The sequence below is a fragment of the Silurus aristotelis genome, assembly GCF_946808225.1.
Source record: "Silurus aristotelis genome assembly, chromosome: 26".
In the NCBI taxonomy this organism is placed as follows: domain Eukaryota; kingdom Metazoa; phylum Chordata; class Actinopteri; order Siluriformes; family Siluridae; genus Silurus; species Silurus aristotelis.
In genome coordinates, this window is record NC_139599.1 from 14,627,339 (window position 1) to 14,643,915 (window position 16,577).

General features: G+C 41.4%; 2 protein-coding genes and 1 long non-coding RNA gene across 5 annotated transcripts in view; 1 reads left to right on the forward strand and 2 right to left on the reverse strand.

Moving 5' to 3' along the window:
* The window catches only part of clip2 (CAP-GLY domain containing linker protein 2), a 29,380-nt gene extending 27,225 nt beyond the window's left edge, over window positions 1-2,155 (reverse strand). The window contains exon 1 of one of the 3 annotated variants that reach the window (XM_083530684.1): window positions 1,767-2,155. The gene's annotated coding sequence lies outside the window, so the exon portion shown is untranslated. The remainder of the gene's footprint in view (window positions 1-1,766) is intronic. The other 2 variants (XM_083530683.1, XM_083530682.1) reach the window with 2 other exon arrangements.
* LOC310720256 lies at window positions 1,949-6,023 on the forward strand. Its single transcript, XR_014531691.1, has 3 exons — window positions 1,949-2,051; window positions 2,294-4,977; window positions 5,070-6,023. It is a non-coding gene; the product is annotated as an uncharacterized lncRNA (long non-coding RNA).
* A 411-nt stretch (window positions 6,024-6,434) lies between these two features.
* Window positions 6,435-16,577, reverse strand: part of rasa4 (RAS p21 protein activator 4) — a 45,217-nt gene continuing 35,074 nt past the window's right edge. The window contains exons 15-21 of the mRNA XM_083530688.1: window positions 12,510-12,654; window positions 11,840-12,012; window positions 11,623-11,760; window positions 9,736-9,871; window positions 9,257-9,377; window positions 9,004-9,062; window positions 6,435-8,238 (exon numbers count right to left, since the gene is read on the reverse strand). Coding sequence (XP_083386814.1) covers window positions 8,111-8,238; window positions 9,004-9,062; window positions 9,257-9,377; window positions 9,736-9,871; window positions 11,623-11,760; window positions 11,840-12,012; window positions 12,510-12,654 — 900 coding nt within the window. The 3' untranslated portion in view covers window positions 6,435-8,110. The remainder of the gene's footprint in view (window positions 8,239-9,003; window positions 9,063-9,256; window positions 9,378-9,735; window positions 9,872-11,622; window positions 11,761-11,839; window positions 12,013-12,509; window positions 12,655-16,577) is intronic.

Consider the following 16,577-nt stretch of genomic DNA (forward strand, 5'->3'; position numbering starts at 1 on the left):
TATATGGCTGAGCAGGTAAGGGTTAAGGGCCTTGATCAAGGGCCCAACAGTGGAGGTGCTGGGATGTAAACTCGTCTCTCTGATCAGAAGTTCGAGCGAGCAATCACTTCACGGACAAAATCTCACCTATGACGCTCAAGCAAGCAAAGTACTAAAGTACTGAAAGATCTCACACAAATCATGTCTTACATTACAATTAAAGGCAAATGAGAAATAACAGAGTAGAATCTTCAATCCTTGGTGGAACTGTCAGGGAATTCTGGAGGGTTTCACCATCTTTGGTCCTGGTGAGGAAACCAGAGAACACAGAAGAAACCTGAAACTCCAAGCACAAGAGGTGGAGTGGGGATTCCATCCATCACAGGACACTATCACGCAGTATGGACAAAGTGTGTAAATGCTAACTAGCCTACAACTCCTTCAACACAACCTTTGGTCCAGGTGAGGAAACCAGAGTATGCAGAAGAACCACAAAACTACAACTACAAACAGAGAGGGTGGGATTCGAACCCCTCAACCTCAGTTCGAAGTGTGAGGCTAACCACTGAACTACTCTATTGGTCAAGTTAACCATGCTCCTGAGGTACCAGTGACCATGTCCCGTTCATCTTTTCAGATTTGCCTAATCAACGTCATACTCAAGTCTGTTACAATCGCTTATGACTGCAATTATCATGAAACGATCTGCATTTAAGCACCCGTCACTGAACAGTTCACCTCAGCAATGATGGAACTGTGATGAATGGACATTTGGTTCATCTCAAGGATTCTTCTTCATACCATCTCAGAGAATTTTTGCTTGCCACTGTCACCACTGCCTCACTCATTAAAGCTAAACTTATATATTTGAATGTTATAACCTCTTTACGACTACAAAGCTCCAGTGTTAAAAGTGCTCTACAAATAAATCTGAACTGACCCAGGGAGGTGATAGGTGTTCAAGACACTGGACCTCGGATCTGAAGGTTGTGAGTTCAAATCCAATACACCCATGGACCCCTGAGCAAGGCCCTTAACCCCATATTTATTTAGCTGTATGAATGAGATTAAGAGCGTCTTCCCGAATACAATAAATGTTACTGAATTGAACCACTGAAACCAGTTCCCCTGCAAAATAGCACCTCTAAATCTAAAATCACCTCTTGTATTACCTTGTTACATCAAACACCAGTTTCTTGGCACCTCCTTTTTATATAATGCAAAAAAATATATTTGCAAAATGAAACCAATACTTATCGATTTACCGAAAACCGCGATTTACCGAATACCGTGTGTGGATCGTATTGAACGACCCCTCCCTCTGCTGAAAGCTATGCTAAACACACAGCTTGTGCACATCCTCCCAAGATAAAGGGAACACCAGTGGGACATTTTTCCCATGGAAAATATAAACATAGGCAATCAGACTATCCTGTAAGGGGTCATTTATTCTTTATTTTTTAAATAAATATATGATATTTTAGGACGTAATTCGTAAGACAGAGACAAGAGACGAGATCTTTAGGGTTATTTATCATCTAAGCGGCCGTTTGAGGAGCTGAGAATGACTCAGAGAAGAGAAAGAGAAAATAAATGATGAATATATAAAAAAGATGTATTTTGGGTATGTTTATAGATGATAGTTGAGACAGTTTGTAAATAAAGCACAGGCGCAGACTACACGGTGATCTATTGTTTTGGCGATGCGGCGTGTTTTCTGTCGCGGCCCGAATCACGGCCGGTTATAAAGCAAAATAAAAACAAAAACAACACAAACACTTGTTTACCTTTTAAAAGTCCATCCGTTTTTCAGTCAAACCCCCGAGCAGGCAGTGTGCAGCTTCACCGTTTCCTTTGAATGGAAATATTTCTGCCGGCATGCGATGGCTGCTGCCACTCCCTACACACACACACACACACACACACACACACACACACACACACACTCTCACACTCACACACACTCACACACACACTCGGATGCGAACAACATGGATGCTGAGCCGGAGAGGGTGGAGTGTACCGGGATGCACGGGAAAACGCCGGCCGAGCCACGTTTTCACGCATCACACGTGAGTCAATTACAACACGTTTGCTCATTTAAATACGAGTGTTTTGGACAAACTGTATGCAAATCTACCAGGGAAGCCTTGCGTTAAATCTGTGATTGTGTTTTGTGATTTAACTGATGTGATTTTTTTTTTTTTTTATCATCATAATACCACTTTTTAAATGAGAAGGAAAAACATCTGCACCAAACGAATAACTGTGTTTTCTATCTATCTTTCTTTCTTTCGTCATTTCTTTCTTTTAGGTAGAAATGTGTACACGTGTTTCCCCAACCGAGCTGTGAATCGGTTCCCGAAACGACTCGATTCTCCGTTTCAAGTGAATTGGAACTCCGGAAGAGTCGACTCCATACACTCGATTCAATTTGTTTGTTTTTTTTTGTTTTTTTTTTATAATTATTGAAATTTGCACTAAAATAAAAGGCTAAATATACAAAAGATTGGCTTACTTCATAATAAATATATTACTGCTATAAGTAGGAGACAATAGAGCATGATTTATGCAGGGTGTTTAATCGTTTATGAATGTTTAATCGTTTGTATGAGTCGAGATTTCTTTTTTTCACAATATTTTATTTCTGCAAATTTTTTTTAGATATTAGGATTAATAGAACATTGAGTAGATTAATAACATTTTGATACTATCGGGGAATTGGACCAAACAATACATTTAGATTCGGAGTCGATTCCGAGAGATGTTGAGTCAAATAGTGCTGCTGATTATGCACCACAAATGGACCGGATGGAAGCCCTACTTCCGGAATCGACCTCTGGAATTTGTGCACTTCCGGTGAGACGATTTTGGGGTCGTCCATCACGGAAGCAGGTTAATCAGGAAAAGTAAACCCCTGACCCTTATTGATGAGCAGCCAGTAAATATGTGAAAGGTAATTAAAAAGCTCATTATGATGGCCCAGGTTTTTAAGGACAGCATGGCAAAGAGACACAAAAGCACAATAAGGGTTGGCAAAGTGTCCTGAACAGAGTTAAGGTTGAAGAAAAAGCTGTGAGGAACACACCATAAAGGGACAAGGAGGCAAGAACACGAAAAAGGTGGCACAAAGAGGCAGGAACCCATTAGGAACTGGCATAAAGAGTCAAGAACACACATAGAGCGGCAGGAACATGGTAAAAGACAGGTAGACAATTCACAAAGCAGTGTCAAAAAGGAGCAAGAACATACTAAGAGGTGCAAAAGAGAGGCAGGACCATGCTAAACGGTATCCAAGACCGGCAGTGGCAAAATGTGAGCAAGGACACACCAAGAAGTGGCAAAATGGGAAACGGAAATAAAATGTGCCAAAGAAACACAATAAACAGAAAACATATGGGGCAAGAACAAAAAAAAGGGTGGTAGAGAAGCACCAGACCCTGCTAAAAGGTGGATAAAAGGAGCAAGGGCAGACTAAAATGTTGCAAATACGCGAAAGAGAAGGAAAAAATAGTGCAAATGGGGGCAAGAACACATTAAGAGGTGGCAAAGAGGGAAGGGGTGATTGAAGGTAGTTAAAAAAGGACAAGAATGTGTTCTTGTCCTTCTTTGCTACCCTTAATCATCCCCTTCCTGACACATGATAAAAGGTAGCAACGAGGAGCAAGAATACACATAAGGTTGGCAAGAAAGGTGGAGGAACATACTAAGGGGTCGCCCCACCTAATTATGTTTCAAGTTGAATTTTCATTGTGCCCGAATTGTTCCCATGGTGCATGAATGGCCACACAATGCCACTGGATTTATAGTTCAAAGAAACTAAATTAGACCACATACAAGTATTATTCATCAAAACTGATGAAAAGGAAATAAATCCGCGAGCGTTGTAATTTGAGGTCTCTTTCCACACCCCTGCTCAGTTTAATCACAGTTCTTGACTCCATGTATTCTTCAAGTCATTTTAGCTTTAACATGGAAACGCATGAATTATAGGTCTAACAAAGCTATTTTTATATTTTTATAAGCAGTTCTCAGATTACAAAGCTGTCATAATATTGGTTTTAAACAGGATTGGGGGAGCAGGCATACAAAATTGTGAGCCTCCTCAAAGGCGCTTTATCTCAGATCATTTGAATTGTGGATCTAGAAATTTTTCTATTCCCAACCCCAACCTCAGACTGCTTGATGAATCCATTGGTCTGATACATTTTCAACAAGCTTGGACAGTCAGACCAGCCACAAGTATAATATATCATTCATATGATGAAGATTTTCAGTTGCCTTTTTGAAAGGAATCTCCAGTGTTTTGAAACAAAGTTATAACTGTTTTTAAACATAGACAGGGCAGAAGACTTGATAATATGGCAGCTATGGCCAGACATATACCTTCTACATAATAGACTGCAACAGCAGCATGGGTGCTCTTCAGGGGTGATTTGTGTGGGCAAGCAGATGAGAGAAACATATGACCTGCTCAAGTTTCACAGGCGTAAACAGGAAACACATTCCTCCTACAGTTTGTAAGACACAGTGATTCATTAAACTGCTCCTTTTTATTAAACACAGCACGCAAGGCTTATATAGTGCAAAGATTTATTAACAGGACATTATGAATCCATACACATGTTTTTCTTTTTGTCCATAGTCTATAAAAGACCTCATACTAGATAGATAGATTTGTGAACCTTTTGGAAGCTCCAAAACCGGACATAATCCTGTATGGATTAATAATGTTAATAGCAAAAGGTTATTTCCTTAATCTTACTATTTCTAATATTGTTATTACTTTCTGGTTTCACTCCTGCAGTAATTTGACCAGGAGACATTCTTCACCAACTGCTTTTGGAGACATTTTGACAAACCCCCCTGCTTTCACAGACAGGTTGACCAACCCAATTTTACCCAATCCTATGCTGACTGGTCTGCCTGCTCCTGCAAAAAGTTTGATCAACCCCCAGATTTCTGCAGAAAGATTGACCAATCCTGCCTGCTCCCACAGTAAGTTTGACCAACCCTCTCTAGATTCGACAGAAAGATTGACTAAACCTGTCTGCTCCCACAGAAATTCCAACCAGTCCCCGCAGATTCAGAAAATTTGACCAATTCCACCCATTCTCATAGACTTTCTAGAGCAATCCTTCCGGCTCATGCAGAATTCTCCGTGCTTTTACAGAAAATCCTGACAAATCCCACTTGTTTCCGCAGAACATACGACCAAAGTTGCTCACCCTGTAGACACTCCTAATCAACCTGACTGATCCCAGGGAAAGTTTTACTAATACTGTCCTCTTTAACAGATACTTACCAGTTTTGCCTCTTTCCCATACTAACATTTACATTTACGGCGATTGGCAGACGCCCTTATCAAGGGCGACGTAACTTTTTTTTTATCTCTTCATACACACAGAAAATTCAAAGTACAGAAATGTACCTAAAAGAGTACAAATGCTTTGTTGCACCAGCCGTACCCTAGCGGGGTACAGCAAGGTACCTCTGAACACTGGTCAGGATGGATTTTATACTTTTCAATTGAAAAACAAAGGTCCACAGCTGTCACCTAAAGGAAAATTTCTTGTACCTTACAGGGTACTTTCGTAGCAAATATACCTTTCGGTGTATAAAGAACACCCCTATTTTTCTGTGTGCACAACTGAGCAGCTCTGGGTTAAGCAGCAGGGTTAAGGGCCTTTCTCAGGGGCAACTTAATGTGACTGAGATTTGAGCTCATGACCTTTGACCTTCTGATCCAAAGCCCAATGCCTTAACCACTATGCTACCACCTCCCCTTACTGAAGTTGAGCAACCCTAGACAAACCCACAACAAAAGCCCTCCCACTCTCAGAACATTTGACCCACTCAGTCCTGCAAAACACTTGACCAGTCTTTCTTGCTTCTGTAGACACTCTTGGTCAAGCCTATCTACAAACTTACCAATCCTGCCTGCTTCTACAGACACTTCCTGGGCAGACAATAATTTTTTTCCACCCCCACAGTAAACTCAACCAATCCCAGCCAATCCCATAGAAACTCTGACAATTCCCAAATGCTTTAAAAAAAAACTGACCAATCCCACCTCCTTCCACAGAAATTTAGACCAATCCTGACTCCTCCCAAAGAAAATCTGACCACCCTTGATCAATCCCACCCACTCAACAATCCTGTCACTACCACAGTTTTGCATGCATCTAAGTAGTTTCCATTTGATCCTAATGAGATTAAATTCGATTGGATTCAAATTAAGTTTGGATAAAGAATTTGTATATTTGTATATTCATTAACATTCTTTGTCTAACTAGCTTTATGTATAACAACGGACATAGACAATTTTTTATCACAATGTATACCTTTACAATGTTAACACACACACCCTCTATAACTCATTCAACGGAAGGCATCGACTGCATAATAACTGTTTTTGAAGATCATTTAGGAATGAGCACATCGCAAAAGATGAGTGTTTGTGAGACATAATTTTAATACTAATCAGCATTTAAAAATTATGCAAAGTGATACATTGAAACAATAAACTATTGCTTAAATGGGTGTCAGTTCGAATATCAGCATTTTTAATGGATCAGTTTGTCTACATTTCTAATCAAGGCATCGATCTAAACATGTGTTATCTTTTCACACCATTTCTACGGGTTCCCAGATTTCTATGGCCCGGTTTGTGGTATAAATATTTAAATACTGCAGAGCCATCTAGTGTACAAAACAAGGCTGCTAGCTACAAAAAAAATGGCCTCGTCGCTTACATTCATGTCGTAACAAAACCCAAACTATAAAAAGACAATCAGAAATACATGTCTATAATACACACTGGTTTTGGGGCTGACTAATGCTTTACACAAAATTGACAACTGATAAGTTGAAGCATGGCAACAACAGAAACGGCATACTTTGTGAATAATTGATAAACCTATCAATACTGAGCGCAGATGGAGGATCGCGAGTGTCGCATCGCTGGCAATACTGTCAATAAAGTGGAGATAATATGAGCTGTTTACTGGCAGGGGTCCAGAGGGAATGCAAGGGAATGAACAGCAGGGATGGATTTTAATGAGAGGGACTATATAGTGAATCAAACAGCACTCACTATACATGTGTATTCGTTTTGTATTGAAATCAGTTTAACAGCTTGTCGTCGAACCAGTTTTGCCTTCATTTACCTCTATGAAATTGTCGTGTCCTTCACTTGTACCGTTAATGAGAATATCAGACATGCATTACGATACCATGCATTAAAATACCACCATCCCGGAATGTATGAACGATGCATTATTTTTTGCCCTCAACTGTATACTCTAATCTGCTTATTATGCCTTAGGTCTGGGATTGTCTTGTTGTAAAACATCCAACAATTTAATTTCAATTTCCAAAGTACCAGAATTGTTTTTTTGGGTTTTTTTTGTACTCCTCGAATGTCTTCGAAAATGTCTCATATCGTGCTGGACCGCTTTCAATAATCACTTCTTCAGGTTGATGCACATCTTCACCACCTTTCCCCCTACAGGCATAACTGATCAATCATGCACCTACACCTTTGACCAGAGAGGATCAGGAAGCCATCGATATACTGATGCGGCGGCAGACCTCAGAGACGACACGTGTTTTTGGGAGTCATAAAGAAATCGGGAGACAGGACACAAATAAACAATGCAGGATTGTGAGAAAAAATGTTAATAAAAATGGCCCACGGGTGTAATATTTAAAATACTGTAAACATGTGGACTTGTTTACAAAGAAATAAAAAGTAATGTTTCTAATATAAAATACAAGCACGATAAAGTGCCTATAAGCGAAGAGAACCAGCCAGAACACGTGATTTCCAGTGCCTTCATGCTGACGATCTTATCAAGCTGCAACACATATACACTCATGGACAAGATGCACTACAAACTATTAGATCTAGCCTTGAAGCACACGAGCTTTCGAAAGGCAGCCCACTAATTCTGTAAACTCACCTCAAAGAAGAGCCATGCAACCTGCTCTGAAACCTTTGCAATATGTGAACTTGCTGTGCATTTGGGTTGAGCGGGTTCACATAATACACCCTGTAAATGAAGTCAGTGTGTGACCTGGTATTTAACCTTTATTTCTTTTTTTTGGTCTGTTTTTAACGTCCGTTTTTTTACGTCTGTAACTCGAGGAAAACGTTCTTGTTTTTCAAACGTTCCTGCTCTTCCACTGCCGCGTGAGCGTTGCAGAGATCTCGGAGAATCTTGAAAAGACTCGATACGCAGTCCTCCTTCTTCGGATCTGGATGGTGTGGAAGAAACGAAAACGGTGAGTTGGCAAAATGCACAAGGGTGTCTAAAAGTACACTATATAGACATTTCGTGGAAACCTGACCAGAAGATTTGTGCTTTTTGAACATCCTGTTCCACATTTACTCCCCATTGTCACTGTTAATGTTTTTTGGTTTGTTGTACCTCATTACTTTTTTTACTCCACTTTTGCACTCTTTTCTGAATACCACTTTATCATTTCCAATTGTTTCATATCAATCAAATCTTGAATCATTTGCTGTTATTTGCTCCACTTTTCTGGGAAGATGTTCCACTAGATTTTGGATTGTGCTTGCGGAGATTTGTGTTCATTCAGCCACACGGGTGATAGTAAAGTGCGGTACAGAAGTAGGTGCTGATGTAGGAGGCCTGCGGTGCAGTTAGCAAACTAATTCATTCCAATAGGCTTGAGGTCAGAGCTCTATAGCAGGCCACTCAAGATCTTCCACTCCAACCCATATAAACCATGTCTTCATGGAGCAATGCTAAAACAGGTTTGAGTGAAAGGGAAAATATCACGCTACCACATTCAAAGGTGTCCTATACAACTGTGTACCTCCAAGTTTGTGGTAAGAACCACATCTGGCTGGAAAAGCCTTTTAAGCGCAATGTTAACGTCTCAATCACCCACGTGCCCTTTTATGGGGGCTCATGTAATGCAATCGCAGTATAACGTACATGCATATAAACCCTTCTACTCTTATCATTGGATAAAATAAAGAAGCTTCCACAGTACCTTGGTCCACATCTGAATCATCGACTCCTTCTTGCTTTATCAGTTCATAATATTTATCCCTAAAAGATGTTGAAAAAGGGGCCAGATGTTAAAATGTGAATTAGGATTGTAATTTTTGAAACATCATGCTGATATGCATGATATGCAGCTCCGTATTTATTGCGTTGTTATTACTATGGTCGGAGAGATAAATCTTTAAATATACTGCAGTATTTCTGTCCTACCAGAGCAGTGCATCTGGATTAGTGAGTACCTCATGGTGTGTTGGACGCCGCTCAGGTGGCGGTAAATCAGCTGAGCTTCCAGGTCCGAATCCAGCGGGTCGTACCATTCCTGCAGGGTGACACCATGTCTGGTCTTGTCGCAGCCTAGGTCTGAGTTAGGAAGAAAGCCAGAAAGCAATTATATGTATTATAACTGTTAAAAAATATGAAGCAAAAGGATGAGTACTATTATGTCAGAAACATTCAGAAATAAGAAATAAAACGCAACATTTCGGAAATATGTTTGAGAGGTATATTAAGGCATTTCCATTAAAATGGGAAAAGGTCATTTCCATTTAAAACAATTGCCCTTTTGAATTTGTCTGGTTGCAGAAGCTACACTTGATCCCAGCCAAAAAGCCAGGAAGCTTGTTGCATGAATCAAAATTTCACTTTATTCAAATCTTGAATTTTTTTGCAAACTGCACTTGTCTGAAAAGATTGCTTGGTTAAAAAACAACTGCAGTACCTGTTTTCTCCTTTTGGTGGCAGCAGCTCCATCTGTCAGCTTTGAAGATGCCTGGATGATAACAGCTCATAGTGTTGGTGTTGTGGCTGCACGCTTTTCGTAAAGCCGAGAGCCACTGGTTCAGTTCGTTTACGCTCTGATAAGAGAATTATGTTGAGAGAGAGAGAGAGAGAGAGAGAGAGAGAGAGAGAGAGAGAGAGACAGACATATTTGAGACTCAGCTATTTTAAAACCTGTATCTCATATCAAGGTGGTGCTGATTACTCAAAAGTGATTGAAGGTTGTTCTGATACATTATAACTCCTATAGTAGTAACCGACTTACAAAGACCTGTATGGTTTACTCTGATATAATTCAGACCAATAGAAACCAGACCTGTTCATATTTAACAAAAGAAATTGGATTTATTAATGGTATAATAAGCGACAACTGACTTCTCTTGTATGTTCCTTGCTTCTGTAGGCTTCTAGCTTTTCAAACTTTTTTATTGCTATCCGAAGCGTATATCTATACACTATATGGACAGAAGTATTGGGACACCTACACATTTTTTCCTACCCAGATGTGGTTCTTCCCCAAACTGTTGGCACAAACCTGTATTCATACAATTGTATAAGGACGTCATTGGATGCAGTAACAAGTAATTTTCCCCATACTTGAACTAGAAGACTCGAACATGTTCCAGCAATGCAATGCCCCTGTCCACCTTGGAATGGATTTGGATTGGTTGGCGTGAAAGATCCTCAGTGGCCTGTAATAGACCTTTGGCCTGATTTAAAGATTGAGCACCTTTGGAATGAATGGGAACACTGAGTGACATATCATCACAAGCACACCCCAGAATCTAGTGGAACATCTTCCCAGAAGATTGGAGTTTATCATAACAGCAAATTGGGGACTAAATGTGGAATGGGATGTTTAAAAAGCGCATACCAAACTTCAGGTGTCCAAAAACATTTGGCCATATACTGTATATATTGTACATTAAAAGCAGGTTTTAATATTCCAAAGCATCATGCGACATGTGCACGTGACTCAGAAAGAACAAATATACACTCTTACATGATCCTGTGCTGGTTACACAGTTGATCTGTTATATAACCAGATGTGGGAGTGCTTATAAAACATTATAAAAAAAAAAAAGACAATCGAGTAGGACTATGTGATTTTGGTTAGGAGAACATATTTTATTATCCGTAGTGGCTTCCAAGTGGGGCAAGCGAAAAGCACTCAACGAGATTACGAGTTCAAATCCTTCCAAGAAACCATGATATGGGCTCTCTAGGTGGAAAAGACACACTATCTGACATGTATGAAAATCCCATGCTGTATTTTTAACGTAATTTACAGCAAAGATCGATATCTATTCGTATTTATTTCATAAATGACACTGAATTTGTTGTATCCATAAACTTTTTTTTGCCCATCCAGAAACTATGGGGGATGCAAACTTTTACACTCAACTGTATACAATTCTGTGCTGACTATGCCTTAAATATCTGGGATTGTCGTGTTGCAGAACATACAACAGTTTCATCTCAATTCTATTTCTGTAAATAAAATTTAATAGAGAGATTGATTTTCACCCACCCAGAAAACATAGGGGGGTACAAACTTTTGCACATATATAATGTATGCTTATTGTGCCTTAAATTCGAGAATGTCACGACACATAATCCTTACACTTTACTATTATGATTCGGATTCCATTGTATGTGTAGGAATCACAATCAAAGAGGCAGTAGCCAATCATTGGATGTCTGTGAGCTCATGTATGAGGAAGAGGGCAAACTGCAGTGGCTTCAAGTGTACTGTTAAAAGTGCCATACAAATTAAAAAGTATGGAATTGAACTCCAGATCTAAAGACCCTCCCCCGCCTTATGTACCCTGCAGTCCAGGTAGAGTGTCTCCTGCTGCCCGGAGTCCTCGCTCGAGATGATCTGCATGACGTTGGCGCTTCCGAAGCATTTTTCCTCAACCTTCTCCACCGCACGGATCTTCGGCAAGGAGATAAACGAGCTCTTCTGTGTTGTGGAAAAAAAAAGTTACAAAATTCTCATGCACTAAGGGTGAACCCGATCCAGAGCTGTTAGCGTGACTCACCTTGGAATGCTGAGTCCGTGAGTAAGACAGCGTGTCTTTGCTGAGCGTCACATAATACTTTTTAAAAGGAGAGGTCATGAGGATGCCCTTGTCTTTGGTCTTGTGCAGGAGGAGAAAGCCTTCTTTTTCCATGGAGCCGCACTGGAGATTCATACGAGCTTGCAAACTAAGATCTAGTGGAAACGCAGGAATGAATACCATATACTGTCATGGGTACGTCTGTGCTGATTGACTCGTCCTGCAATGTTTACATTCTACAAGTTCTATAGCAACACATTCCCAAAAGCTTCTAAAGTGAACTTCTCCATATACCTAAAGCGCAATAATAACTAGATTTATACAAAAAAAATTAATATTTAACAAAAAAAAGATGATATGGTGACGCTTCCTGTGGAGAAATGTTTATTTAACAATAGGTTTTCCACCACAAGAAAGCCTTTTTTTCCCCAATTTTCTGACAATAGCTCATGTTTTTCTGTGTTACAAGAGCTAAAAAACAACAACAAGTAATTGAGCTGCAAATATCAATCTCGTGCTCATTCACAATGTCCGTAAAATTAAAAACACAAGTGTCTTCGACAGCTAACGCACCTCGAGCTGGATCAAATGCGAACGAGCGCACTCACGGCTCTGATTAAGTGCTGCGAACGGTAATACTCCATGAATTCACCTTCCGAGTCGTGGCAGCTGACCAGGCGTGTGATGAAGTCCTTGAGTTGGGCGATGCCCTGCTGGATGGCGGGCTGCAGTGGCACCATCCACGGCTCCTTCGAGCAACACACCAGGGTGTCCAGATTGCCGATGGCCTGAAGAGCCTGAAAAACGTACATTACCGTTAGACCAGCTAAAAGATCAAAGAACTTTCTTATTGATATGTCATTTGGTTTAATTGCACTTTTTCCTAAGGTTCTGTCAAATTTCTGCTAAATCAGGTAGAAAGTCAGGCACTTCATGTGTTTATTTAGAGTTTATTATGCAAACCAATTCTTACCTGGGAACAATAATTTTACAGCTTCGTATACAATTTTTCTTTGGTTAAAAATTCATAAAGTTGTTGTATTTAGTTGTTCATTAGTACAGATCAACAAAATTCTATAGAAAGGCTTTCCCTTTCATGGTTTAGTCCAAAAGCAAAGGGAAGCACGGATACATGAGGTGTTGTTAATGCAGAAGATGTTGTATTGAGCACCAGTAGGTGGTAGCTTAGTGGTAAAGGCATTGGACTATCTGAAGCCTGTGATTTCAAATCCCAGCCACTCCTGGGCATTAACCACAGAGCTGCTCATTTGTATGAATTAGAGGTCGACCGATTAATCAGTTTTACCGATTAATCGTCACTGATAACGGAATGCTGGAACTATAGACAAAAATCCATATCGATAGTTTTTCCGGGTTGCGTTAGTACGAGAGCAGCCTCTAGAGGTGAATCACTGGTGCCACATGCTGTTTATTTAAAATCTTTAATTCATCTTGATTGTAACTTTTTGTATGTTTTGGAGTGTTACTTTTTGTTTCAATTTGAATGCATGTCTTTTATTTTCCCTAATATAATTCTTCTTCTTCTTCTTTCGGCTGCTCCCATTAGGGGTCGCCACAGCGGACCATCCGTCTCCATACCACCCTGTCCTCTATATCTGCCTCTTTTACACCAACTACCTGCATGTCTTCCCTCACCACATCCATGAACCTCCTCCTTGGCCTTCCTCTTTTCCTCCTACCTGGTGGCTCCATCTTCAGCATTTTTCTACCAATATAATTCATGTCCCTTCTCTGCACATGTCCAAACCATCTCAATCTCGCCTCCCTCACCTTGCCACCAAAACATCCTACATGTGCTGTCCCTCTAATAAACTCATTTCTAATCTTGTCCATCCTCGTCACTCCCAACGAAAACCTCAACATCTTCAGCTCTGCTACCTCCAGCTCCACCTCCTGTTTTTTACTCAATGCCACTGTCTCTAATCCATACAACATCGCAGGTCTCACCACAGTCCTATAAACTTTCCCTTTCATTCTTGCAGATACTCTTCTATCACAAATCACTCCTGTCACTCTTCTCCACCCACTCCACCCTGCCTGCACTCTTTTCTTTACTTCCCTAACACACTCTCCATTACTTTGCACTGTTGACCCCAGGTACCTGAACTCCTTCACCTTCTCCACCTCTTCTCTCTGCAACCGCATCACTCCACTGCCCTCCCTCTCATTCACACACATGTACTCTGTCTTACTCCTACTGACTTTCATTCCCCTTCTCTCCAGCGCATATCTCCACCTCTCCAGGCTCTTCTCAACCTGCTCTCTACTCTCACCACAAATCACAATATCATCTGCAAACATCATAGTCCAGGGAGACTCCTGTCTGACCTCGTCCGTCAACCTGTCCATCACCACTGCAAACAGGAAAGGGCTCAGGGCCGATCCTTGATGCAGTCCAACCTTCACCCTGAACCAGTCTGTCGTACCTACTGCACACTTTACTGCCGTCACACTGTCCTCATACATGTCCTGCACCACCCTCACATACTTCTCTGACACACCTGACTTCCTCATACAATACCACAACTCCTCTCTCGGCACCCTGTCGTACGCTTTCTCTAAATCCACAAATACACAATGCAGCTCCTTCTGTCCTTCTCTATACTTCTCCATCAACATCCTCAAAGCAAATAAGGCATCTGTGGTGCTCTTCCTCGGCATGAAACCATACTGTTGCTCACAGATGGTCACCTCTTCTCTCAGCCTGACTTCCACTACTCTTTCCCATAACTTCATGGTGTGACTGATCAACTTAATTCCCCTGTAGTTACTGCAGGTCTGCACATCTCCCTTATGCTTAAAGATCGGTACCAGCACACTCCTTCTCCATTCCTCAGGCATCCTCTCCCCTTCCAGAATCCTGTTAAACAATCTGGTTAAAAACTCCACTGCCATCTCTCCTAAACATCTCCACGCTTCTACCGGTATGTCATCTGGTCCAACCGACTTTCCATTCTTCATCCTCTTAATCGCTGCTCTCACTTCCTCCTTACTAATCCTATCTACATCCTGCTTCACCAACTCCACATTCTCCAACCTTCTCTCTCTCTGATTTTCCTCATTCATCAGCTGCTCAAAATACTCCCTCCATCTTCTCAACACACTCTCCTCACTAGTAAACACATTTCCCTCTCCATCCTTTATTGCTCTAACTTGCAGTACATCCTTCCCAGCTCGGTCCCTCTGCCTGGCCAATCGGTATAAATCCTTTTCTCCTTCCTTAGTGTCCAACCTCTTATACAGTTCCTCATATGCCTTTTCCTTGGCTTTCGCCACATCCCTTTTAACCTGCTGCCGCATCTCCTTGTACTCCTGCCTACTCTTCTCATCACTCTGTCGATCCCACTTCTGTTTTGCCAATCTCTTTCCCCTAATGCTCTCCTGCACTTCCTCATTCCACCACCACGTCTCCTTGTCTTGCTTTCTATTTCCAGATGTCACACCAAGTACTTTTCTAGCTGCCTCCCTCATCACTCCTGCAGTAGTTGCCCAATCATCCGGCACCTCTTCACCACCACCAAGCCCCTGTCTGACCTCTTCCCTGAACCTCACACTACACTCTTCCTCCTTCAGTTTCCACCATCTTATTCTTCTTTCAAACCTTACTTTCCTTCTCTTCTTCTTCGCCTCCAAAACCATCCTACAGACCACCATCCGATGCTGTCTAGCTACACTGTCCCCCGCCAACACCTTACAGTCTCCAATCTCCTTCAGGTTGCATCTCCTACACAAAAGATAATCCACCTGTGTGCACCTTCCTCCACTCTTATACGTCACCCTATGATCCTCCTTCTTCTTAAAATACGTGTTCACCACTGCCATTTCCATCCTTTTAGCAAAATCTACCACCATCTGCCCTTCCACATTCCTCTCCTTAAAACCATACCTACCCATCACCTCCTCATCACCTCTGTTCCCTTCACCTACATGCCCATTAAAGTCTGCCCCAATCACCAATCGTTCTTTCCTAGGTACACCATCTACCACTTCATCTAATTCACTCCAGAATCTTTCTTTCTCCTCCATCTCACAGCCAACTTGTGGAGCATAGGCACTGATGACATTTATCATCATCCCTTCAACTTCCACCTTCACGATCATCACCCTATCAGAAACTCTCTTCACCTCCACTACACTCTTACTGTACGCTTCCTTCAGAATCACCCCTACACCATTTCTCTTCCCATCCACACCCTGATAAAACAGTTTAAACCCACCTCCAATGTTCCTGGCCTTACTCCCTTTCCACTTGGTCTCCTGAACACACAACACATCTACCTTTCTCCTCTCCATCATATCAGCTATCTCTCTCCCTTTACCCATCATAGTACCAACATTTAAAGTACCAACCCGAACCTCTACTCTCCTACACTGCTCCTTTTCCTGCCGTCTCTGTAGACGCCTTCCTCCTCTCCTTCTCCTCCTTCGGCCAACAGTAGCCCAATTTCCACCGGTACCCTGTCGGCTAACGATACCTGTGGCGGTCGTTGTTAACCCGGGCCTCGACCGATCCGGTATGAAATTCTCATTTGTGATCCGCATATTTGATTTGGCACATGTTTTACGCTGGATGCCCTTCCTAACGCAACCCTCCCCATTTACCCGGGCTTGGGACCGGCACTAAGAGTACACTGGCTTGTGCCCCTAATATAATTATATAATATAATTAATATATTCACATTTATATCATTAAGCAAAT